At 48.7% G+C, this 26,106-nt stretch overlaps 2 protein-coding genes across 2 annotated transcripts in view; one reads left to right on the plus strand and one right to left on the minus strand.

The window, feature by feature from the left end:
• The window catches only part of LOC139260184 (slit homolog 1 protein-like), a 369,573-nt gene that overhangs the window by 250,163 nt on the left and 93,304 nt on the right, over nt 1–26,106 (plus strand). Inside the window, exons 15-17 of the mRNA XM_070876446.1 lie at nt 12,300–12,323; nt 13,849–13,993; nt 20,475–20,549. Coding sequence (XP_070732547.1) covers nt 12,300–12,323; nt 13,849–13,993; nt 20,475–20,549 — 244 coding nt within the window. The remainder of the gene's footprint in view (nt 1–12,299; nt 12,324–13,848; nt 13,994–20,474; nt 20,550–26,106) is intronic.
• The window catches only part of LOC139260176 (uncharacterized), a 412,192-nt gene that overhangs the window by 175,794 nt on the left and 210,292 nt on the right, over nt 1–26,106 (minus strand). The gene's annotated exons all lie outside the window — the stretch shown is intronic.

Here is a 26,106-nt window from a genome sequence, read left to right on the forward strand (position 1 = left end):
CCCTTATGCACTACTGCTCAAGCCACATATTCATCTGGGCTATCCTGCAATTCCTACTCTGACTAGCACATGGCACTGGTAGCAATCCTGAGATTACTACTTTTGAGGTCCTACTTTTTAATTTAACTCCTAGCTCCATAAATTCGTCTCGTAGGACCTCATCCCGTTTTTTATCTATATCATTGGTACCTATATGCACCACGACAACTGGCTGTTCACCCTCCATTTTCAGAATGTCCTGCACCCACTCCGAGACATCCTTGACCCTTGCACCAGGGAGGCAACATACCATCCTGGAGTCTTGGTTGTGGCCGCAGAAATGCCTATCTATTCCTCTTACAATTGAATCCCCTATCACTATCGCTCTCCCACTCTTTTTCCTGCCCTCCTGTGCAGCAGAGCCAGCCACGGTGCCATGAACTTGACTGCTGCTGCTCTCCCCTGATAAGTCATCCCCCTCAACAGTACCCAAAGCGGTGTATCTGTTTTGTAGGCGGATGACCACAGGGGACCCCTGCACTACCTTCCTTGCACTGCTCTTCCTGTTGGTCTTCCACTATCTGGCTGTGAACCCTTTACCTGCAGTAAGACCAACTCGCTAAACATGTTATTCACGTCATTCTCAGCATCGTGGATGCTCCAGAGTGAATCCACCCACAGGTCCAGTTCCGCAATGCGGTCCGTCAGGATCTGCAGGCGGATACACTTCCCGCACACGGAGTCGTCAGGGACACCGGAAGCGTCCCTGAGTTCCCACATAGTACAGGAGGAGCATAACACGTGTCTGAGCTCTCCTGCCATGACTTAACCCTTAGATTAACTTGATTGGGCAGCAACAATGTTAAAAGGTTACTTACTGATAGAGAAAAGAAAAAGAAAAAGTACTTACCAATCACCAGCCAATCACTTACCCCCTTGGCTGTGATGTCACCTTTCGATTTTTTTCGACTTCTTTTTTGCCTCCCTGCTGCAGCTGCACCGGTCGGCCTCACCAATGAACCCCCACCTCACCGAACTCCCTGAACTGCCTCCGCGTTGGGCCTTTTATAGGTCTGCCTCCGACGCACTCCCGCCTCTCCGAACTCCCCGAACTGCCACCGCGTTGGGCCTTTTATAGGCCTGCCTCCGACGCACTCCCGCCTCTCCGAATTCTAGATACATAACAACATTCTCCCCCAAAGTCAATAGTGTAACTATTTACAATGTGAATCGATCTGGGGCCCTTCTTGCCCTAGTTGATCATCTCGGTGTGAAAGCTGGTGTTGTTGAGTCATTTGTTGGGCCCTCGCTGGGCTGCTGTGCAGCTGGCCTTGCTGGGCTGCCTGGTGTGTTGGGCCCTGTTGGGCTGTTGTGGATGATAGGTTCTGCTTCGTGGTCAACCGTGGTGTCGGTTGCCACTGGTGTGTATGTTGGGGGATCAAAATAGGTAGGGTCCAAGGTGAGTTGCTCAGGATAGTCCGTGAATCTGAGTTTGATTTGGTCCAAGTGTTTCCGGTGAATGAGTCCATTTGAAAGTTTGATCCGAAACACCCTGCTACCCTCTTTGGCCATGACTGTGCCGGGAAGCCACTTGGGACCTTGCCCATAATTTAATACAAATACAGGATCATTGACTTCAATCTCGCGTGACACATTTGCGCTATCATGCTATGCACTTTGTTGAAGCCGCCTGCTCTGTACCTGTTCATGTAGATCAGGGTGAACTTACGAGAGCCTTGTCTTAAGTGCTCTTTTCATGAGCAGTTCAGCAGGTGGGATCCCAGTAAGTGAGTGTGGTCTCGGGATAGGCGAGTCTGCAGTGAGCCTTCAGTTACCCTCTTCAAGCCTTGCTTGATGGTTTGCACTGCTCTCTCTGCCTGACCATTGGACGCTGATTTAAACGGGGCAGATGTGACATATTTGATCCCATTACGGGTCATAAATTCTTTGAACTCAGCACTGGTAAAACATGGCCCGTTGTCACTCACCAGGACATCGGGTAAGCCATGTGTGGCAAACATGGCCCGCAGGCTTTCAGTAGTGGCAGCGGACGTGCTAGCTGACATTATTTCACATTCAATCCACTTGGAGTATGTGTCTACAACCACAAGGAACATTTTATTCAAGAACGGGCCTGCATAGTCGATGTGTACCCTAGACCACGGTTTGGAGGGCCAAGACCATAAACTTAGCGGCACCTCCCTGGGTACATTGCTTAACTGCGATGTATTACATCTCTGAACGCAGGACTCTTAAGTCCGCATTGATGCCGGGCCACCACACATGGGATCTGGCTATCGCTTTCATCATTACGATGCCTGGGTGGGAACTGTGGAGGTCATTGATGAAGGTGTCTCTGCCCTTCTTGGGGACCACTACTCGATTGCCCCACAGAAGGCAGTCTGCCTGTATAGACATTTCATCTTTGCGCCGCTGGAACGACGTTACCCCTTCCTGCATTTCCACAAGGACACTGGATCAGCTTCCGTGAAGCACGCAGCTTTTGACTAGAGATAATAAGGGGTCCTGGCTTGTCCAGGTTTTGATCTGCCGGGCAGTGGTGGGTGATTGCTCACTCTCAAATGCTTCCATAACCATGGCTAGATCTGTGGGCTGCGCCATTTCCACCCCCGTGGTGGGCAGTGGCAGCCTACTGAGAGCATCGGCGCAGTTTTCTGTGCCTTGCCTGTGGCGGATGGCATAGTTGTATGCAGACAACGTGAGCGCCCATCTCTGGATGCGGGCCGATGCGTTGGTATTTAGCCCTTTACTCTCGGAAGACAGGGATATAAGTGGCTTATGGTCAGTTTCCAATTCGAATTTTAGCCCAAACAGGTATTGATGCATTTTCTTTACCCCATAGACACATGCTAACGCTTCTTTCTCAATCATGCTGTAAGCTCCCTCAGCCTTAGACAGATTCCTGGATGCATAAGCAACCGGTTGCAGTTTCCCGAAATCATTAACTTGTTGCAATACACACTCGACGCCATATGACGACGCATCACATGCTAGTAGCAAATGCTTACGTGGATCATACAACACAAGCAACTTGTTTGAGCATAACAATTTTCTCGCTTTTACAAAGACATTTTCTTGGCTTTTGCACCAAACCCATTCTCCCCCTTTTCGTAGTAAGACATGCAATGGTTCTAACAGTGTGCTGAGACCCGGTAAGAAGTTACCAAAGTAGTTCAAGAGTCCCAGGAACAACCGCAGCTCCGTCACGTTCTGTGGCCTCGGTGCATTCTCGATTGCCTCCGTATTTGCGTTGGTGGGCCTGATGCCGTCCGCCGCAATCCTCCTTCCCAAGAACTCCACTTCAGGTGCCAGGAAAACGCACTTCGAGCGTTTTAACCTGAGCCCCACGCGGTTGAGTCGACTAAGAACCTCCTCCAGGTACTGCAGATGCTCGACTGTGTTCCGACCTGTGACCAAGATGTTGTCCTGGAAGACCACGGTGTGTGGGACCGACTTCAGTAAACTTTCCATGTTTCTCTGGAATATCGTCGCCGCTGATCGGATTCCAAACGGGCATCTGTTATAAATAAAAAGACCTTTGTGCGTGTCGATGCAGGTGAGGGCCTTCGATGATTCCTTCAGCTCCTGTGTCATGTAGGCTGAGGTCAGATCCAGCTTCGTGAATGTCTTTCCTCCTGCCAGCGTTGCAAAGAGGTCGTCAGCTTTTGGAAGTGGCTATTGGTCCTGCAGGGAGAAACGATTGATAGTTACTTTGTAATCGCCACAGATTCTGATGGTGCCGTCTCCCTTGAGGACTGGGACAATAGGACTGGCCCACTCGCTGAACTCGATCGGTGAGATAATGCCCTCTCTTTGTAGCTGGTCGAGCTCGATTTCTACCCTTTCTCTCATCATGTACGGTACTGCTCTCGCCTTGTGATGGATGGGTCGTGCCCCCGGAATTAGGTGGATCTGCACTTTTGCTCCTTGGAATTTCCCGATGCCTGGTTCGAACAGCGAAGGAAATTTGTTTAAGACCTGTGCCACGAAGTGTCGTTAGCGGATGATAGCGCTCGGATGCCATCCCAGTTTATAGCGTATCTTTCCCAGCCAGCTCCTGCCGAGCAGCGGGGCACCATCGCCCGGTACCACCCAGAGTGGTAGCTTGTGCACCGCTCTATCGTAGGAGACCTTTACGGTAGCACTGCCGATTACAGAAATCAGTTATTTTGTGTAAGTTCTTAATTTCATGCGAATTGGAGTTAAGACTGGCCTTGAGGCCTTGTTGCCCCACAACCTTTCGAAAGTCTTTTTACCCATGATGGACTGGCTCGTGCCCGTGTCCAGCTCCATTGACACCGGGAGTCCATTTAGTTCAACATTCAGCATTATCGGAGGACAATTCGTGGTGAATGTGTGCACCCCATGTACCTCTGCCTCCTCTATCAGAGGTTCTGTTTCATAGTGATCCTCCGTGGATCTGTCCTCCTCTGCAACGTGGTGGTTTGCAGGTTTATCAGGCCTAGCAGCTCGCCTGCACACTCATTGGAGGTGTCCCATTCTTCCACAGCCCTTGCAAATGTATCCTTTGAATCAGCATGAATGGAAATGATGATCACCCCCGCAGAGCCAACAAGGTGTTAATGGCCTTGCATTCATCACCCTTGATGGTGGACTCTGAGACATCTGTGGACGTGTAGCTGCAGGTTTGTGTGACCTGCCCTGTCCATTACGATTCGTAAACAACATCACTTTGTTCACAGTACTTGTAGCAGCACTTGTGTACTGCGAGATTTGCTTAGTATTGTCACTTGTGGCAATGAACGCCTGGGCTATCGCTATGGCCTTACTCAAGGTTGGGGTCTCTACAGTCAAACGTTTGTGAAGTATGGTTTCGTAGCCAATGCCAAGTACGAAAAAGTCTCTGAGCATGTGCTCCAAATGTCCTTCAAATTCGCAATGTCCTGCAAGGCATCTTAACTCGGCGACATAAAGGGACTTCCTGGCCTTCAGATCTTTTGTAGGTGTAGAAACGGTACTTGGCCATCAGAACGCTTTCCTTCGGGTTCAAATGCTCTCGGAGCAGTATGCACAAATCGTTGTACGATTTCTCCATGGGTTTCGATGGAGTGAGCAGATTCTTCATGAGGCCATACGTTGGTGCCCCACAGACGGTGAGGAGGATCGCTCTACATTTGGCAGCGCTCTCTTCCCCATCTAGCTCGTTGGCCACGAAGTATTGGTCGAATCGCTCCACAAAAGTTTCCCAATCATCTCCCTCCGAGAATTTCTCCAGGATGCCCACTGTTCTGTGCATCTTTGCGTTCGCTATCTGTATCTCCGCTAGTTGTAGTGTATGGAGAAAGAGTCAGACTGAACACCGTGAGCTCAAAGTAAAGTGTGACTTTAGTCTTTTATTGCAGGTCTCCAGAGTGCCTCTGCAACCTCTGAAGCCTCCTTAAATACCTGTGCTCCCAAGGGATTATGAGATCCCTTGGGACTCCGGGGAATGAGCCCTCTGGTGTCTGTACAGAGTATATACAAGTTCAGATACATAACAGGTAAGTGGAAAGTTAGCAACATGGCCGGCTGTTACCGGAATGGATGGTAAGTAGTAACATTTAGTTCGAGGCTGCGGTTGGGCCTAAGGAGGGGGGAAATCTTTTTTTTTTAATTTCATTAAAAAAAAGCAAGGTACAAAGCATTTCCAAGACAGTTTTAACCCTAATTGCCATGTTAAAATTAAAAAAAATAATGGAAGAACCTTTAAACTTACCTTTCTTTGCAGGGTCCCCCCTTACTGCCCTGTTTGAGCAGCTTTTACAGGGCGGGTCTCACAGCGATCTGGATGTCGGCGGTTGAGGCCAGACTTACACCCTGGCGGTTGTTCTCGGCGTTGCACGTGGGCAGTTTGGTCCCGGCAGGCAACTTCATATATGGGCGATACCAAGGAAAAAAATTTAAGTCGAAACTCTCGCCAGACGGAAAACCAGCTGTAACGCCGAGAAAATCGCCGACAATAAAGCCGAAAGTGTAGCCTTTAAAAATGGGGAGCCAGTAAAAGTGACCATGAAGCTGTCGGATTGTCGTTAAAAACCCCAACTGGATTCACTGGCGTCCCTTTAGGGAAGGAAACCTGCTATCCTTACCCAGTCTGGGCCTATAGATGACTCCAGTCCCACAGCAACGTGGTTCTCTCTGAAGTGGCCTTGTGAACCCCTCGGTTTGTATCAAACCACTACCAGCGGTTCAAGAAGGCGGCTCACCACCACTTCTCCAGGGCAACTCGGGATGGGCAATAAATGCCAGCATTGCCAGCGACGCCCACATCCCCAGAATTAATTTGTAAAAAAGGACCAAGTTTCCTTCCGACACGGCGCACAGTGAGATTTACGCTTGGAATGATTCTGTGTGAACATTAACACAAATAGAATTGAGGTGCCTCGGCTTTGGAGGTTCAGGGGCTCAGACACCATGTTTGAACCACAGTCGATTTGGGCATCCCCAATCTAATAGAAAGAAAGAAAGACTTGGATTTATATAGCGCCTTTCACGACCACCAGACGTCTCAAAGCGCTTTACAGCCAATGAAGTTCTTTTGGAATGTAGTCACTGTCGTAGGAGAAAAGTAAGAGTGGAGGGCAGAGAAATCAAGGGCAAAAATCAAAAAGAGCCACATTACAACATAATTATAAAAGGACAAAGAGTGTTAAAAAAACAAACCTCAAGGCTCAGAGTCTCAATGCAGGGAGCATTCGTAATAAGGTGGATGAATTAACTGCGCACATAGCTGTTAACGGATATGATGTAATTGGGATTACGGCGACATGATCCCAGGGTGACCAAGGCTGGGAACTCAACATCCAGGGGTATTCAATATTCAGGAAGGATAGACAGAAAGGAAAGGAGGTGGGGTAGCGTTACTGGTTAAATAGGAGATTAACGCAATAGTAAGGAAGGACATTAGCTTGGATGATGTGGAATCTATATGGGTAGAGCTGCAAAACACCAAAGGACAGAAAATGTTAGTGGGAGTTGTGTACAGACCACCAAACAGTAGTAGTGAGGTTGGGGATGGCATCAAACAGGAAATTAGAGATGTATGCAATAAAGGTACAGCAGTTATCATGGGTGACTTTAATCTACATATCGATTGGGCTAACCAAAGTGGTAGCAATACTGTGGAGGAGCATTTCCTGGAGTGTATAAGGGATGGTTTTCGAGATCAATATGTCGAGGAACCAACGAGAGAGCAGGCCATCCTAGACTGGGTCTTGTGTAATGAGAGAGGATTAATTATCAATCTTGTCATGCGAGGCTCCTTGGGGAAGAGTGACCATAATATAGTATAATCCTTCATTAAGATGGAGAGTGACACAGTTAATTCAGAGATTAGGATCCTGAACTTAAAGAAAGGTAACTTCGAAGGTGTGAAACGTGAATTGGCTAGGATAGACAAGCGAATGATACTTAAAGGGTTGACGGTAGATAGGCAATGGCAGACATTTAAAAATCACATGGATGAACTTCAACAAGTGTACATCTCTGTCTGGCGTAAAAATAAAACGGGGAAGGTGGCTCAACCGTGGTTAACAAGGGAAATTAGGGATAGTGTTAAATCCAAGGAAGAGGCATATAAATTGGCCTGAAAAAGCAGCAAACGTGAGGACTGGGAGAAATTTAGAATTCAGCCGAGGAGGACTAAGGGTTTAATTAGGAGGGGGAAAATAGAGTATGAAAGTAAGCTTGTAGGGAACATAAAAACTGACTGCAAAAGCATCTATGGATATGTGAAGAGAAAAAGATTAGTGAAGACTAATGTAGGTCCCTTGCAGTCAGAATTAGGTGAATTCATAATGGGGAAGAAGGAAATGGCAGACCAATTGAACAAATTCTTTGGTTCGGTCTTCACTAAGGAAGACACAAATAACCTCCTGAAAATACTAGGGGACCGAGAGTCTAGCGAGAAGGAGGAACTGAGGGAAATCCTTATTAGGTGGGAAATTGTGTTAGGGAAATTGATGAGATTGAAGGCCGATAAATCCCCAGGGCCTGATAGTCTGCATCCCAGAGTACTTAAGGAAGTGGCCCTAGAAATAGTAGATGCATGGGTGATGATTTTCCAACATTCCATGGACTCTGGATCAGTACCTATGGATTGGAGGGTAGCTAATGTAACCCCAATTTTTAAAAAAGGAGGGAGAGAGAAAACAGGAAATTATAGACCGGATAGCCTGGCATCGGTAGTGGGGAAAATGTTGGAATCAATTATTAAAGATGTAACAGCAGCGCATTTGAAAAGCAGTGACAGGATCGGGCCAAGTCAGCATGGATTTATGAAAGGGAAATCATGCTTGACAAATCTTCTAGAATTCTTTGAGGATGAGTGGATGAGGGAGAACCAGTGGATGTGGTGTATTTGGGCTTTCAAAAGGCTTTTAACAAGGCCCCACACAAGAGATTGGTGTGCAAAATTAAGGCACATGGGATTGGGGGTAATGTATTGACATGGATAGAGAACTGGTTGGCAGACAAGAAGCAAAAAGTTGGAATAAACAGGTCCTTTTCAGAATGGCAGGCAGTGACTAGTGGGGTACCCGAGGTTCAGTGCTGGGACCCCAGCTATTCACAATATAAATGATTTAGGCGAAGGAATTGAATGTAATATCTCCAAGTTTGCAGCTGACACTAAGCTGGGTGGCAGTGTGAGCTGTGAGAAGGATGCTAAGAGGCTGCAGGGTGACTTAGACAGGTTCGGTGAGTGGGCAAATGCTGGCTGCTGCAGTATAATGTGGATAGTATGGTGGCAAAAACAGGAAGGCAGATTATTATCTGAATGGTGACAGATTAGTAAAAAGGTAGGTGCAACGAGACCTGGATGTCATGGATGTCAGTCATTGAAGGTAGGCATGCAGGTACAGCAGGCAGTTAAGAAAGCAAATGGCATGTTGGCCTTCATAGCGAGAGGATTTGAGTATAGGAGCAGGGAGGTCTTGCTGCAGTTGTACAGGGCCTTGGTGAGACCACACCTTGAGTATTGTGTGCAGTTTTGGTCTCCTAATCTGCGGAAGGACATTCTTGCTATTGCGGGAGTGCAGCGAAGGTTCACCAGACTGAATCCCGGGATGGCAGGACTGACATATGAAGAAAGACTGGATCGACTAGGCTTATATTCACTGGAATTTAGAAGAATGAGAGGGGATCTTATAGAAGCATATAAAATTCTGACGGGATTGGACAGGTTAGATGCATGAAGAATGTTCCCGATGTTGGGGAAGTCCAGAACCAGGGGTCACAGTCTAAGGATAAGGGGTAAGCCATATAGGACCGAGATGAGGAGAAACTTTTTCACCCAGAGAATTGTGAACCTGTGGAATTCTCTACCACAGAAAGTTGTTGAGTCCAGTTCGTTGGATATATTCAAAAGGGAGTTAGATGTGGCCGTTACTGCTAAAGGGATCAGTGGGTATGGAGAGAAGGCAGGATTGGGGTACGGAAGTTGCATGATCAGCCATGATCTTATTGAATGGTGGTGCAGGCTCGAAGGGCCGAATGGCCTACTCCTGCACCTATTTTCTATGTTTCCATGTAATGTGGGAAACGCGGCAGCCCACTTACGCACAGCAAACTCCCACAAACAGCAATGTGATAATGACCGGATCATCTGTTTTGGGTGATGTTAATTGAGGGATAAAAATTGGCCCCAGATACCGGGGAGAACTCCCTTGCTCTTCTTCAAAATAGTGCCATGGGATCTTTTACACCCACCTGAGAGAGCAGATGGGGCCTCGGTTTAACATCTCATTCGAAAGACGGCACTCCCTCAGCACTACAGTGGGAGTGTCAGCCTGGATTTTGTGCTCAAGTCCCTGGGGTGGGACTTGAGGCTGCAACCTTCTGTCTCAGAGGCGAGTGTGCTGCCCACTGAGCCACAGCTGACACTGTGATGTAAAGTTACTTGTCGATACCATAAATCAGGTGTTTGTGAAAGTGGCTATTTCTGAAGTGAGTACTGCTAGTGGAATGTTGGCCTGTATCTCAAAGCGGGCTGGAATACAACAACAACTTGTATTTATATAGCGCCTTTAACACAGTGAAACATCCCAAGCAGCTTCACAGGAATATTATGAGACAAAAGTTTGATGCTGAGCCACATAAGAAAAAATTGGGGCAGGTGACCAAATGCTTAGTCAAAGAGGTAGGTTCTAAGGAATGTCTTGAAGGAGGAAAGAGAGGTAGAGGCGGAGAGGTTTAGGCAGGGAGTTCCAGAGCTTGGGGCCTGGGGTTGAGCGATTATAATCAGGGATGCTCAAGAGGGCAGAATTAGAGGAGCGCAGACTTCTCGGTGGGGGGGGGGGGGGGTTGTGGAGATTACAGAGCTAGGGAGGCCATGGAGGGACTTGAAATCGAGGATGAGAATTTTGAAATTGGGGCATTGCTTAACCGGGAGCCAGTGTAGGTCAGCGAGCATGGGGGTGATGGATGAGCAGGACTTGGGGTGCGAGTTAGGACTCGGGCAACCAAGCTTTGGATCAGGTCTAGTTTACGTCGGATAGAATGTGGGAGGCCGGCCAGGAGTGGAGAAATGGATGGAAGCCCTGTTATAGTTATATCAAGCTCTGTTTAGACCACTTTTAGAGTACAGTATTCAGATCTGGACACCGCACTTCAGGAGGGATATATCGGCCTCGGAGGGGGAGCAGTGCAGATTCTCCAGAATAATTCCGGGGTTAAAAGGGTTAAATTATAAGAACAGGTTGCAAAGACTGGACTTGTATTTCCTTCCATATAGAAGATTAAGGGGTGATCTAATTGAGGTGTTTAAAATTATTAAAGGAGTTGATAGGATAGATAGAGAGAAACTATTTCCTCTGGCGGGGTCCAGAACAAGGGGGCATAACCTTAAAATTAGAGACAGGCCGTTCAGAATATTATCTGAATGGCGGCAGATTAGGAAAAGGGGAGGTGCAGCGAGACCTGGGTGTCATGATTCATCAGTCATTGAAGGTTGGCATGCAGGTACAGCAGGCGGTGAAGAAGGCAAATGGTATGTTGGCCTTCATAGCAAGGGGATTTGAGTATAGGAGCAAGGAAGTCTTACTGCAGTTGAACAGGGCCTTGGTGAGGCCCTACCTGGAATATTGTGTTCAGTTTTGGTCTCCTAATCTGAGGAAGGACGTTCTTGCTATTGAGGGAGTGCAGCGAAGGTTCACCAGACTGATTCCTGGGATGGCAGGACTGACATATGAGGAGAGACTAGATCGACTGGGACTGTATTCACTGGAGTTTAGAAGGATGAAAGGGGATCTCATAGAAACATATAAAATTCTGACGGGACTGGACAGTTTAGATGTGGGGAGTATGTTCCCGATGTTGGGGAAGTCCAGAACCAGAGGACATAGTCTTAGGATAAGGGGTAAGCCATTTAGGACTGAGATGAGGAGAAACTTCTTCACTCAGAGAGTTGTTAACCTGTGGAATTCCCTACCGCAGAGAGTTGTTGATGCCAGTTCATTGGATATATTCAAGAGGGAGTTAGATATGGTCCTTGTGGCTAAAGGGATCAAGGGGTTTGGAGAGAAAGCAGGAACGGGGTACTGAAGGAATGATCAGCCGTGATCTTATTGAATGGTGGTGCAGGCCTACTCCCGCACCTATTTTCTATGTTTCTATGTCAGGAAGCACTTCTTCACACAAGGGGCGGTGGGAATCTGGAACTCTCTCCCCCAAAAAGCTGTTGAGGCCCGGGGGGGGGTCAATTGAAAAATTCAAAACTGAGAGGGATAGACTTTTGTTAAAGGCTATAGTACCAAAGCGTTTAAATGGAGTTAAGAGACAAATCAGCCACGATCTCATTGAATGGTGGAACAGGCTCGAAGAGCTGAAGGGCCTCCTGTTCCTATCTAATAATATTGTAAACCCTTCCAATTGAATCCTCAGCATGCGAACACTGAATGTTGAGATGGAATTCCTTCTGTTGTTTCACCAGATGTTTCCGTCCATTTATTTTGAGGAAGGGCTTCAACAAAATGGGCAGGGAATTCTGGCAGACAAAATTAAGTACAGATCACAGCAACACCTTGAAAAGAGCATGAGGTCCATAAGCACTCACCCCTTTTGTTTGGCTCGACCCGTCCTCGTCCACTCACCTTACCTCCTGCTCCAGTTTCTGGGAAAGGCACAGAAATAAACAGAGACCCAGCAGCTACCCGGGACACCTCTGCATGGCATAATTCACAGGCTTGGGCTTGTCGTTCTGTCTAGTGTTTCCGAAGTTTTGACTGTGTGCAGCGGAGTTAATGAGGGCGCGTGCAGACGTTGTCGCTGCCTAACCAGTTTTCTGTTTTCTTCTTCCACAGCAAAAGAACAGTATTTCATCCCAGGTAAGAGACACTTATGCAGAAGGTGCTGGCATCGAGTGTTGAATCAGTCCATGGCGGACATTCTCTGTCAGCTGACTGTTCGAAACTGTGAGTGCAAGCGCCGCTATTCCCAATTCCCCTCTCGCCAGATGTTTGACATTGGTCGGTGTATGAGGGAGCTGTTTTCAGTGACAGAAGCAAGCACAGTCTCCTTCCCCACAGTTAGGAAGAAGAGAGAAAGTACTTGCACTTATTATTGCGCTTTTACAGCCAATGAAGTACCCTCGAAGTGTGGTCACTGTTGTAATGGAGAAAACGCGGCTGGCTATATTTCGCACAGCAAGCTCCCACAGACAGCAATGTGATAATTACCAAATAATCTTTTTTTTGTGATATTGGTTCAGCGATAAATATTGGACACCGGGAAGAACTCTCCTGCTTTTCTTTGAATAGTGCTGTGGGATCTTTAAGGTCCACCTGAGAGGGCAGATGGGAGATGGGGCCTCGGTTTAACGTCTCATCCAAAGGACGGTACCTCCGACAGTGCAGCACTTCCTCAGTACTGCCCCTCCAATAGTGCAGCGCTCTCTCAGTACTGCCCCTCCGACAGTGCAGCGCTCCCTCAGTACTGCACTGTGAGTGTCTGCCTGGATTTTTGTGCTCAAGCCTCAGATTGAAATTTGAACCCACAACTCTTTAACTCAGAGGCGAGAGTGCTGTCCACTGAGCCACAACTGATACATCAATTGAGGAAGTCTCCGATTTCCAGAACTGAATGCTGTAGGTAGGAGGCGATTTATCTGAATGCGAGAGGGCACAGTTTCAGAATAAGGGGTTGTCCATTTAAAGCGGAGATGAGGAGGAATTTCTTCTCTCATAGGGTCGGGAATCTTTGGAATTCCCTACCCGCGAGAGCTGTGGAGGCTGGGTCATTGAATATATTTAAGATGGAGATAGACATATTTTTGAACGATAAGGGAATCAAGGATTATGGGGAGCGGGCAGGGAAGTGGAGCTGAGTCCATGATCAGATCGGCCATGATCTTATTGAATGGCAGTGCAGGCTCGAGGGGCCAAATGGCCGACTCCTGCTCCTATTTCTTATGTTCTTATGTACAGCACAGGGTTAGATACAGAGTAAAGCTCCCTCTACACTGTCCCATCAAACACTCCCAGGGCAGGTACAGCACAGGTTAGATACAGAGTAAAGCTCCCTCTACACTGTCCCATCAAACACTCCCGGGGCAGGTACATCACGGGGTTAGATACAGAGTAAAGCTCCCTCTACACTGTCCCATCAAACACTGCCAGGGCAGGTACAGACTGGCGGTCGTGTGCAGGTGCACACATTGGGTGATTCCGCCTGTGGTCGAATAGCTATTGGCGTGCAAAACATCGCCCCTGGGCTGAGGTAACCGAAACTCACAGTTGTCAGCGCCTTCAGGAGAGGAGGAGGAGGAGGAAAGGGGAACAGCGGGAGGTTGAAATGAATAAAAGAAGCCGGGTGTTATCTCAGTCCACTGTGCTTCTTCACTGTCTTCGGCAGGCACTGAAGATCACCGTCTGGGGAGCGAGTGCAATGGGGACACGGTCTGCCCGCCAAAGTGCCGCTGCGAGTCCAATGTGGTAGACTGTTCCAACCAGAAGCTGACCAAAGTCCCGGAGTTTATCCCGCAGTCAACCATGGAGCTGTGAGTAGTCGCAGGCAGCGGGATTTCCCACTTACCGTAACGCACGGTCTCATGTCACACCATCTCCACCCGGCCTTGGACCTTCCAGCTAACCCTTGACCTTCTCCCATTCCCACCAATATATATATAAAAAAAGGAAGAACTTGCATTTATATAGCGCCTTTCACAATCTTATAACGTCTCAAAGCGCTTTACAGCCAATGAAGTACTTTGAAGTGTAGCCACTGTTGTAGGAAACGTGGCAGCCAATTAACGCACAGTAATCTCCCACAAACAACAATAATGACCAGATAATCTGTTTTTGTTATGTTGATTGAGGGATAAATATTGGCCCCAGGACACTGAGGAGAACTCCCCCTGCTCTTCTTCGAAATGGTGGCCGTGGGATCTTTTACGTCCATCTGAGAAGGCAGATGGGACCTCAGTTTAACATCCCATCAGAAAGACGACACCTCCAACAGCGCAGTCCCTTAGCACTGCATTGGAGTGTCAGACTGGATTATGTGCTCAAGTCTCTGGAGTGGAACTTGAACCCACAAACTTCTGACTCAGAGACAGGAGTGCTACTCACTGAGTCAAATGGACATTGGTGGGCTGGGGGGGGTCGGTAACCAGAGGACACAGATTTAAGACATTTGGCAAAAGAACTTGGAGGGAAATGGGAATTTGATTTTTTTACGCAGCGAGTTGTTGTGATCTGGAACGCGCTGCCTGAAAGGGCGGTGGGAGCATATTCAATAGTAACTTTCGAAAGGGAATTGGATAAAAACTTGTAAAGGAGAAAATGTGCAAGGCTGTGGGGAAAGAGCAGGGTGAGGGGGACTAATTGGATCGTTCTTTCACAGACAAGCATGGGCCTGATGGGCCGAATGGCCTCCTTCTGTGCTGGAAGATTACATTGGTGATCATTTTTCAACAGTCTATCGACTCTGGATCAGTTCCTATGGACTGGGGGGTAGCTAATGTAACACCACGTTTTAAAAAAGGAGGGAGAGAGAAAACGGGGAATTATAGACCGGTTAGCCTGACATCGTGGGGAAAATGTTGGAATCAGTTATTAAAGATGAAATAGCACCGCATGTGGAAAGCAGTGACAGGATCGGTCCAAGTCAGCATGGATTTATGAAAGGGAAATCATGCTTGACAAATCTTCTACAATTTTTTGAGGGTGTAACTAGTAGAGTGGACAAGGGAGAACCAGTGGATGTGGTGTATTTGGACTTTCAAAAAGCTTTTGGCAAGGTCCCACACAAGAGATTGGTGTGCAAAATTAAAGCACATGGTATTGGCGGTAATGTATTGACGTGGATAGAGAACTGGTTGGCAGACAGGAAGCAGAGAGTCGCGATAAACGGGTCCTTTTCAGAATGGCAGGCAGTGACTAGTGGGTGCCGCAGGGCTCAGTGCTGGGACCCCAGCTATTTACAATATACATCAATGATTTAGATGAAGGAATTGAGTGTAATATCTCCAAGTTTGCAGATGACACTAAGATGGGTGGCAGTGTGAGCTGTGAGGAGGATGCTAAGAGGCTGCAGGGTGACTTGGACAGGTTAGGTGAGTGGGCAAATGCATGGCAGATGCAGTATAATGTGGATAAATGTGAAGACCTGGGTGTCATGATACATCAGTCATTGAAAGTTGGCATGCAGGTACAGCAGGTGGTGAAGAAGGCAAATGGCCTTCATAGCTAGGGGATTTGAGTTTAGGAGCAGGGAGGTCTTACTGCAGTTGTATAGGGCCTTGGTGAGGCCTCAACTGGAATATTGTGTTTAGTTTTGGTCTTCTAATCTGAGGAAGGACGTTCTTGCTATTGAGGGAGTGCAGCGAAGGTTCACCAGACTGATTCCTGGGATGGCAGGACTGACATATGAGCAGAGACTGGATTGACTAGGCCTGTTTTCACTGGAGTTTAGAAGAATGAGAGGGGATCTCATAGAAACGTATAAAATTCTGACGGGACTGGACATGTTAGATGCAGGAAGAATGTTCCCGATGTTGGGGAAGTCCAGAACCAGGGGTCACAGTCTAAGGATATGGGGTAAGCTATTTAGGACCGAGATGAGGAGAAACTTCTTCACTCAGAGAGTTATGAACCTATGGAATTCTCTACCACAGAGAGTTGTTGATGCCAGTTCGTTGGATATATTCAAAATAGAGTTAGATATGGCCCTTATGGCTAAAAGGATCAAGGGGTGTAGAGAGAAAGCAGGAAAGGGGTACTGAGGTGAATGATCAGCCATGATCTTATTGAATGGTGGTGCAGGCTCGAAGGGCCGAATGGCCTACTCCTGCAGCTATTTTTCTATGTTTCTATATCCCACACTCACTGCCCCTCTGAGTGAGCTTGCGAAATTAGTGCCAGATTAAGGGCAGCTTTACGCAGCAAGAGTTTGCCCTCTAGGACCTGGATTGAAATCTGCTCAAAATTCAGTTCATGTGAGATCCCTGCAGCCAGAATACACAAACTCTACCATCCCATCTGTCTGGCCTTGATTTAAGCCCAGAGCCCCGCAGTGCGAACGATGGAGCTGCCACACAGCCCCGCCAGCCTGTAGCTTAAAATATAACGAGGGTAACTTACTGACACTGGTCACTGCCACATTCCTAGTGCCCGCTAATGTTGGCACACTCTTAGTGACAACTAATGCTGCCACACTCCTAGTGCCCGCCAATGCTGCCACATTCCTAGTGCCCGCTAATGTTTGCGCACTCTTAGTGCCAACTAATGCTGCCACACTCCTGGTGCCTGCTAATGCTGACACACTCCTGGTGCCCGCTAATGCTGGCACACTCTTAGTGCCCACTAATGCTGGCACACACCTAGTCATCATCATCATAGGCAGTCCCTCTGAATCGAGGAAGACTTGCTTCCACTCTTAAAATGAGTCCTTAGGTGGCTGAACAGTTCAATATGAGAGCCACAGTCTCTGTCACAGGTGGGACAGATAGTCGTTGAGAGAAAGGGAGGGTGGGACTGGTTTGCCGCATGTTCTTTCTGCTGCCTGCACCTGGTTTCTGCATGCTCTCAGCGATGAGACTCGAGGTGCTCAGCGCCCTCCCAGATGCACTTCCTCCACTTAGGGCGGTCTTTGACCAAGGACTCCCAGGTGTCAGTGGGGATGTTGCACTTTATCAGGGAGGCTTTGAGGGTGTCCTTGTAACGTTTCCTCCTCCCTCCTTTGGCTCGTTTGCCGTGCAGGAGTTCCAAGTAGAGCACTTGCTTTGAGAGTCTCTTGTCTGGCCTGGTCGAGGACGTTAACGTTGGTGCGTCTGTCCTCCCAGGGGATTTGTAGGATCTTGCAGAGACATCGTTGGTGGTATTTCTCCAAGGAACTAGTGCCACTAATGCTGTTATACACCTAGTGCCCACTAATGCTGCCACTCTCCTAGTGCTCGCTAATGCCACAGTTAGGTTGCCAACTTTGGATGCAGTCGTGGAGGTTTCAATTGTCAAGTCAAACAGCCTCCCCACCTCCCTCCCGCCCCCCCCCCCAATCCTCAACACCTCTCATTTTTATAACTGTTTAAATAAAATGAAATAAAACACACACACATATGGGCTAGCAATTCAGAGGGTTAACACCACCGTTACCACCGCCCAAGAGAGGCGTCAGCGGGCCTCTGAGCGCTTGCTGCCCAAGTGCCACGCTGTCAGTGCCTGCCACGAACGTCGTTGGTCGTTTAACGGCGGCGCTATCAGTCAGCGCTGTGCGCTCCAGCTCTGCCCACTTGGCGACGTCAGTGAGAGTGAAACGCCACGTTCGCGCCGCGATCCCGAACTTCGCTCCTTTCGCCGTCCGTCGCGCCCGGCGTCGACACCGACAGGGAGGTCGAGCGTTCCGTGGGGAGCTCCTGGGGCCATATCATAAAGCAGGAGCTGGTAGGTGTTCAGTATAAAATCCTTTAATGTCGCTGTGATTCTGTGAGCTCGGACACACCGCTGCTGATGTTTCCAATGCTCCCTTCAACTTTCTCGCATTTGTCGGTTGGTCCAGCTGACCTCCCCTTTTAGGCGCTGGATGCCAGTTTCCGAGCGCCAGAACTTTATTATCCCTGCAGCGCTTCCCTTCGCGTTCCACTCCCCTCTGGGGGCGCTAATAGTGAATATCCTGGTTAAATTAGCATCATCATCATCGGCAGTCCCTCGAACGAGGATGACTTGCTTCTACACCAGTTCACAGATGTTTCAATGACGGACCCGATGTTCCAATCCTGAACTCCAATTGAGGGGGTGGAAGTTGCCTGTGCGTGGATTTTTTTAATGTGGGGTGACCGTTGCACATCAGCCACCACACAGGCTTGACAGAGCTAGGTCTTTATGCAGTGGCAAGGGTTAACCAGGACAACTGGAGACAAGCTCTGCTGCACGGGCCTAGTGCACACACATATCGCAGTGTGGACTCTTCTGGGCCCCGTACCCTCATTTGCCCGGCAATGTCCAGGAGATTATTCTTCAATTCCTGGAAACTCCACGGCAATCCTGGAGGGTTTGCAACCCTGGGCACGGTCAGTGGGGGGGGGAATCGCTGGGGAAAGTCAGGCACAGCGATCCCTTTAAGTCTCGCAGGCGCGCATCTGTCTGTAGCTCCCACGCACACCGGCTCTTAAATAGAAAATAAACAGCGGCTCTCTTGCTGCTGCTCCGCACCAAACATTCACGGAACCTCCGCCACGATCACCCACCAAATCTCAGCCACGATTCTCAACGCTTCTCCACCACGATCTCTCGCCGCACCTCCGCACCAAAATGCTCGCCGAACCTCCGCCACGATCACCCACCGAATCTCAGCCACAATCCCTCAACACTCCTCCACCTCGATCACTCTGCCACGACCTTCCCGCTCCTCTGCTGTACCGGTTACAATTCGCGCCCAGGTGGTGTCACCGCCTCAAACCAGGCTATAACAAATTTTTGGCCCCATATATGTTTAATGCCTGTCTGGTATTTCTCCCCGGCAGTGTCCAGGAGAGTATTCGTCAATGCCTGGAGACTCCAGGGCAATCCTGGAGGGTTGGCGACCCTGGGCACGGTTGGACGGGTGGGGGGGGGTAAACCGCTGGGGAGAGTCGGGCACAATGATCCCTTTATTCGTGTAGCTCCCACGCAGCCGGCACACCGGCTCTTAAATAGAAAATAAACAGCGCATGTGTGGGAACTTGAACAGGCCACGCAGCCTCTTAAAGGGGCCACGCACCTCAAAACCGAATTAAAGGGAACATTGTTCAGGCATTGAGCGGTCTCTGGCGCCGCCATGTGGCCGGCTGGAGACATGCAGCTACGAAGCCAGCTTGGATTCAGAACACATTCCCACCTCAGCTCCAGAGCAGCCAGAGCAAGCAAGCAGAAAAATAGGCGCCAAACCAGTAATATTGGGCAAACTCACCTGCATAATCACTGTCAAAATAAGGGATAAAGAAATTAAATGGGAGCCTGCTCTTTCTTTGCACAACCACATCAGTCAAAGAAAGAATTTGAGGTTTATAAGATTATAAAGGAAATAGACGGTGTTCAATTAAACAGGCTAGGCAGGATCAGAGGGCACAAATTTAAGTTGTGTAGGGCTAGATCTAGGTTAGATGTTAGGAGGTGGTTCTTTTCACAGAGAATAGTGGATGTCTGGAACAAGCTGCCATTTCACACGGTGGATGCAGATTTACTGAACTCCTTCAAACAAAAGCTGGATTTGTTTCTGGCTGCGGTGGAGATCACCTCCTACAGAAGGTAGGTACTGCAGGGAATTCAAGGCCAGAGTGATCTCCTGGACTAGATTCGATCGCCTAGATGGATCGGAGAGAAATTTCCCAGACATTTTTTGCCAAATTGGCTTGGGTTTCTTTTTCTGTTTTTTTGCCTCTCCCAGGAGATCACATGGTTCCGGGTGGGGTGGGGAATGTATATGTTGTGATACAAAAGGTATGGCGATTGTGTGGGACAGGCTAGATGGTCTTTATCTGTCCGAAATTGTTTGTATTTATACAATGCTTTCACAACCTCAGGGCGCTTTACAACCAATGAAGTGCTTTTGGAGTGTAGTCACTGTGGGAAACGCGGCAGCCAATTTGCACACAGCAAGCTCCCACAAACTGCAATGTGATAATGACCAGATAATCTGTTGTAGCGATGTTGATTGAGGGATAAATATTGGCCCCAGGCCATGGGATCTTTTATGTCCACCTGAGAGAGCAGACAGGGCCTCAGTTTAACATCTCATGCTTATAGGCATCTGACAGCACCTCTGACAGTGTGGCATGCCCTCAGTAACGCACTGGGAGAGTCAGCCTGGATTATTATGTCCAAGTTCCTGGAGTGGGACTTGAACCCTGATCCTCCTGAGTGGCAAGAGTGCTGCCCACTGAGCTACAGCTGACACCATTAAGCAGCACAACGGTTTACCCCAAGGTCTCGGGGACAGGGCTGCTGAGTGAACTTCACCATGAGCAACTCATTTTAAACTTACAAACATTTGCTGCTCCACAGGCGTCTGACTAACAATGACATTTCGCTTTTGGAAGCCACTGGACTGTTCCGGAAGCTTCCACAGTTGAGAAAAATGTGAGTAGATGTTTTGCTTTATCTTCACCTTCATTTTTGCCCTCCTCCCCCTGAAGTTGCCGACTTCCACTCATCATCATCATCATAGGCAGTCCCTCGAAATCGAGGAAGACTTGCTTCCACTCTAAAAGTGCATTCTCTCAGGTGACTGAACAGTCCAATATGGGAATTACAGTCTCTGTTACAGGTGGGACAGACAGTGGTTGAGGGAAAGGGTGGGTGGGAAGTCTGGTTTGCCGCAAGCTCTTTCCGCTGCCTGCGCTTGTTTTCTGCATGTTCTCGGCAACAAGACTCGAGGTGCTCAGCACCCTCCCGGATACTGTTCCTCCACTTAGGGCGGTCTTTGGCCAGGGGCTCCCAGGTGTCAGTGGGGATGTTGCATTTTATCAGGGAGGCTTTGAGGGTGTCCTTGAAACGTTTCCTCTGCCCACTTGGGGCTCGCTTGCCATGTAGGAATTCCGAGTAGAGCGCTTGCTTTGGGAGTCTTGTGTCAGGCATGTGAACAATGTGGCTCGCCCAGCAGAGCTGGTCGAGTGTGGTCAGTGCTTCGATGCTGGGGATGTTGGCCTGGTCGAGGACGCTAATGTTGGTGCGTCTGTCCTCCCAGGGGATTTGAAGGATCTTGCGGAGACATCGTTGCTGGTAATTCTCCAGCAACTTGAGGTGTCTACTATATATGGTCCATGTCTCTAAGCCATACAGGACGGCGACTCACACTGCCACTCAGAACAAGGGGCGAAATTCCTCTTCCAATGCTCATCTCCATAATCAGGCTTTGGAGAGAGGGTACAAAACAGATTTATAAGAATGGTTCCAGTGGTGAGGAACTTCGGTTATGTGGATCAACTGGAGAAGCTGGGGTTGTTCTCCTTGGAGCAGAGAAGGTTAAGAGGAGATTTGATAGTGGTCTTCTGTTATGTCTTATGTCTTGAATAAAGAGTCAGACTAGATACTGCAAGCTCAAAGTAAGGTGTGACCGTAGTCCTTTATTACAGATCTCAGAGTGTCTCTCCAGCCTGTGAGGCCTCCTTATATACAGGTGCTCCGAAAGGGATTGGGGGATAAGCCCTCTGGTGGTTAGATATGGTATTTACAGGTTTTCATACATAATAAAACTCTCCCCCCTCCCACCCACCCCGCCCCAAAGTCAATTGTGTATCTATTTACAATGTGAGTCGATCTGGGGCCTTCCTTTCCCTGATTGATCGTCTCGGTGCAAATGCTGGTTTTGGTGAGTCATTTGTTGAGCCCTCGCTAGGCTGCTGCGCAGCTGACCTTGCTGGACTGCTGGGGGTGGTGAGTCCTGCTGGGCTGCTGCGGGTGATGGGTTCTGCTTCGTGGTCACCCGCACAGTCGGTTGCCACTTGTGTGTGTGTTGGAGGGTCGAAAAAGATAGAGTCTATTGTGGGTTGTTCTGGATAGTCCGTAAATCAGAGATTGGTTTGGTCCAAGTGTTTCCTGCAGGTGAGTCCATTTGAGAGTTTGACCACAAACACTCTACTCCCCTCTTTGGCCAAAACAGTGCCAGGAAGTCACTTGGGACTTTGTCCATAGTTCAACACAACTACAGGATCATTTATCCCAATTTCGCGTGACACATTTACGTGATCATGATATGTATTCTGTTGAAGCCGCCTGCTCTCTACCTGTTTGTGTAGATCAGAGTGTACTAACGAGAGCCTTGTCTTAAGTGCCCTTTTCATGAGCAATTCAGCGGGAGGGACCCAGTGAGCGAGTGGGGTCTCGTGCAGTAACTAAGCAGGACTCGGGATAGGCGAGTCTGCAGTGAGCCTTCAGTTACCCTTTTCAAGCTCTGCTTGATTGTTTAAACTGCTCGTTCTGCCTGACCGTCGGACACTGGTTTAAACGGGGCAGATGTGACATGTTTGATCCCATTGCGGGTCATGAACTCCTTGAACTCGGCACTGGTAAAGCACGACCCTTTGTCACTTACAAGGACATCAGGCAGGCCGTGCATGGCAAACATGGCTCGTGGGCTTTCAATGGTGGCAGCAGACGTGCTTGCCGACATTATCATGCATTCAATCCATTTGGAGTACTCATCTACAACCACTAAGAACATTTTTCCCAAGAATGGGCCTGCATATCGACATGGACCCTGGACCATGGTTTGGAGAGTCAGGACCATAAACTTAGTGGCGCCTCCCTGGGTGCATTGCTTAACTGTGAACATGTATTATATTTATGCATGCAGGACTCGAAGTCTGCATCGATACCAGACCACCACACGTGGGATCTGGCTATCGCTTTCATCATTACGATGCCTGGGTGGGTGCTGTGGAGATCACTAATGAAAGTGTCCCTGCCCTTTTTTGGCACCATTACCCGATTACCCCAGAGGAGGCAGTCTGCCTGTATAAACATTTCATCTCTGCGCCGCTGGTACGGCTTTATTTCCTCCTGCATCTCTAACGGGACACTAGACCAATTCCCGTGGAGCACACAGGTTTTTACGAAGGACAGTAAGGGGTCCTGGCTCATCCAGGTTCTGATCTGTCGGGCGGTAACAGTGATTGCTCACTCTCGAATGCTTCCATTACCATGACTAAATCTGCGGGCTGTGCCATCTCCACCCTTGTGGTGGGCAAAGGCAGCCTAATGAGAGCACGGCACAGTTTTCTGTGCCTGGCCTGTGGCGGATGGCGTAGTTGTATGCGGACAACGTGAGCGCCCATCTCTGGATGCGGGCCGATGCATTCGTATTTATCCCCTTGCTTTCAGAAAAGAGGGATATAAACAGTTTATGGTCGGTTTCCAATTCAAATTGAGCCCGAACAGATATTGATGCATTTTCTTTACCCCGTAAACATACGCTAACGCTTCTTTTTCGATCATACTGTAGGCCCTCCCGGCCTTAGACAGACTTCTGGATGCATAAGCAACCGGTTGCAATTTCCCAAATTCATTAGCTTGTTGCAATACACACCCGACCCCGTACGACAACGCATCACATGCTAGTACCAAAAATTTACATTGATCATACAACACAAGCAATTTGTTTGAACATAATAGCTTCCTAGCTTTCTCAAAGGCACTTTCTTGGCTTTTACCCCGTACCCATTCATCTCCTTTATGCAGTGAAGAGTGCAGGGGTTCTAACAATGTGCTAAGACCCGGTAAGAAGTTACCAAAATAGTTCAGGAGTCTTAGAAACGACCGCAGCTCCGTCATGTTCTGTGGTCTCGGTGCGTTCTCGATTGCCTCTGTCTTCGAATCGGTGGGCCTGATGCCGTCCGTCACGATTCTTCTCCCCAGGAACTCCACTTCAGGTGCCAGGAAAACGCACTTCGAGCATTTTAGCCTGAGCCCCACATGATTAAGCCGACTAAGAACCTCCTCCAGGTTCTGCAGGTGCTCGACGGTGTCCCGAACTGTAACCTGGAAGACCACTGTGCACGGGACCGACTTCAGCAAGCTTTCCATGTTCCTCTGGAATATCGCCGCGGCCAATCGAATCCCAAATGGGCATCTATTGTAAATGAAGAGACCTTCGTGCGTGTTGATGCAGGTAAGGCCTTTCGATAATTCCTCCAGCTCCTGCGTCATGTAGGCCGAGGTCAAGTCCAGCTTAGTGAATGTTTTCCCTCCCGCCAGCGAGGCAAATAGGTCGTCTGCCTTCGGTAGCAGGTATTGATCCTGCAGTGAGAAACGATTGATAGTTACTTTATAATCACTACAGATTGTGACAGTGCCGTCTCCCTTGAGGACTGGAACAATCGGACTGGCCCACTCATTGAATTCAATCGGCGAAATGATGCCTTCTCGCTGCAGCCTGTCCAGTTCGATCTCCACCCTCTTCTCTCATCATGTAATGTACCTCTCTCGCCTTGTGATGGATGGGTCACACCCCCGGAATCAAATGGATCTGCACTTTTGCTCCTTGGAACTTCCCGATGTCTGGTTCGAACAGCGAGGGGAACTTGTTTAAGACCTGGGCACATGAGGTGTCGTTGACGGACGAAAGCACTCCAACATCATCCCAGTTCCAGCGTATCTTTCCCAGCCAGCTCCTGCCGAACAGCATGGGGCCATCGCCTGGTACCACCCAGAGTGATAAATCGTGCACCACTCCATCGTAGGAGACTTTAAGGTAGCACTGCCGATTACGGGAATCAGTTCCTTTGTGTACGTTCTCAGTTTAGTACGAATGGGAGTCAGGACTGGCCTTGAGGCCTTGCTGCACCACAATTTATCGAAAGTCTTTTTGCTCATTATGGATTGGCTCACGCCCGTGTCCAGCTCCATGGACACCGGGAGTCCATTTAATTCAACCTTCAGCAGTTTTGGGGGACACTTTGTGGTAACTGTGTGCATCCCATATACCTCTGCCTCCTCGGTCTGAGGCTCTGGTTCGTCGTGATCCACCGTGGATCTGTCCTCCTCTGCAACATGGTGGTTTGCAGGATTAGCAGGGTTTGCAGCTCGCCTACACATACGTTGGAGATGTCCCATTGTTCCACAGCCCTTGCAAACGCATGCTTTGAAGCGGCATGAATGGAATCATTGATCACCCCCGCAGCGCCAACAAGGTGTTAATTGCCTTGTATTTGCCACCCTTGATGGTGGACTCTGAGTCATCTGTGGACATGCAGCTGCAGGCGTGTAAGTCCTGCCCTGTACATTTCGATTCAAAAACGTTACTTTGTTTGGTATTGTCACTGGTGGCGATAAACGCCTGGGCTATCGCTATTGCTTTACTCAAGGTTGGGGTCTCTACAGTCAAAAGTTTGCGAAGTATTACTTCATGGCCAATGCCAAGTACAAAGAAGTCCCTGAGCATGTGCTCCAAGTGTCCTTCAAATTCACAATATCCTGCAAGGCGCCTTAGCTCGGCGACGTAGCTCGCCACTTCCTGGCCTTCAGACCTCTTGTACGTGTAGAACCGATACCTCGTCATCAGAACGCTTTCCTTCGGGTTAGGATGCTCCCGGACCAGTGTGCACAACTCATCGTACGACTTGTCTGTGGGTTTCGCTGGAGCGAGCAGCTTTTTCATGAGGCCAGACGTTGATGCCCCGCAAAAGGTGAGGAGGATCGCTCTTCGTTTGGCAGCATTCATTTCTCCTTCCAGCTCGTTGGCCGCAAAGTATTGGTCGAATCGCTCCACGAAGGTTTCCCAATCATCTCCCTCCGAAAATTTCTCCAGGATGCCCACGGTTCTCTGCATTGTTATGGTGGGGTTCGTCATTTGTATTTCATCACCAGTTGTTATGTCTTGAATAAAGAGCCAAACTAGATACTGCAAGCTCAAAGTAAGGTGTGACCATAGTCCTTTATTACAGAGCTCAGAGTGCCTCTGCAGCCTGTGAGGCTTCCTTATATACAGGTGCTCCCAAGGGATTGTGGGATCCCTTGGGACTCCAGGGGATAAGCCCTCTGGTGCTTAGACATGGTAATTACAGGGTTATATACATAACATGTTTAAAATCATGAAGGATTTAGATAAAGAGTAAATAAAGAGAAACTGTTTCCAATGGCTGAAGGGTCGATAACCAGAGAGCACAGATTTAAGGCGATTGGCAAAAGATCCAGAGGC

This window comes from Pristiophorus japonicus, chromosome 3, assembly GCF_044704955.1.
Source record: "Pristiophorus japonicus isolate sPriJap1 chromosome 3, sPriJap1.hap1, whole genome shotgun sequence".
Lineage (NCBI taxonomy): Eukaryota > Metazoa > Chordata > Chondrichthyes > Pristiophoridae > Pristiophorus > Pristiophorus japonicus.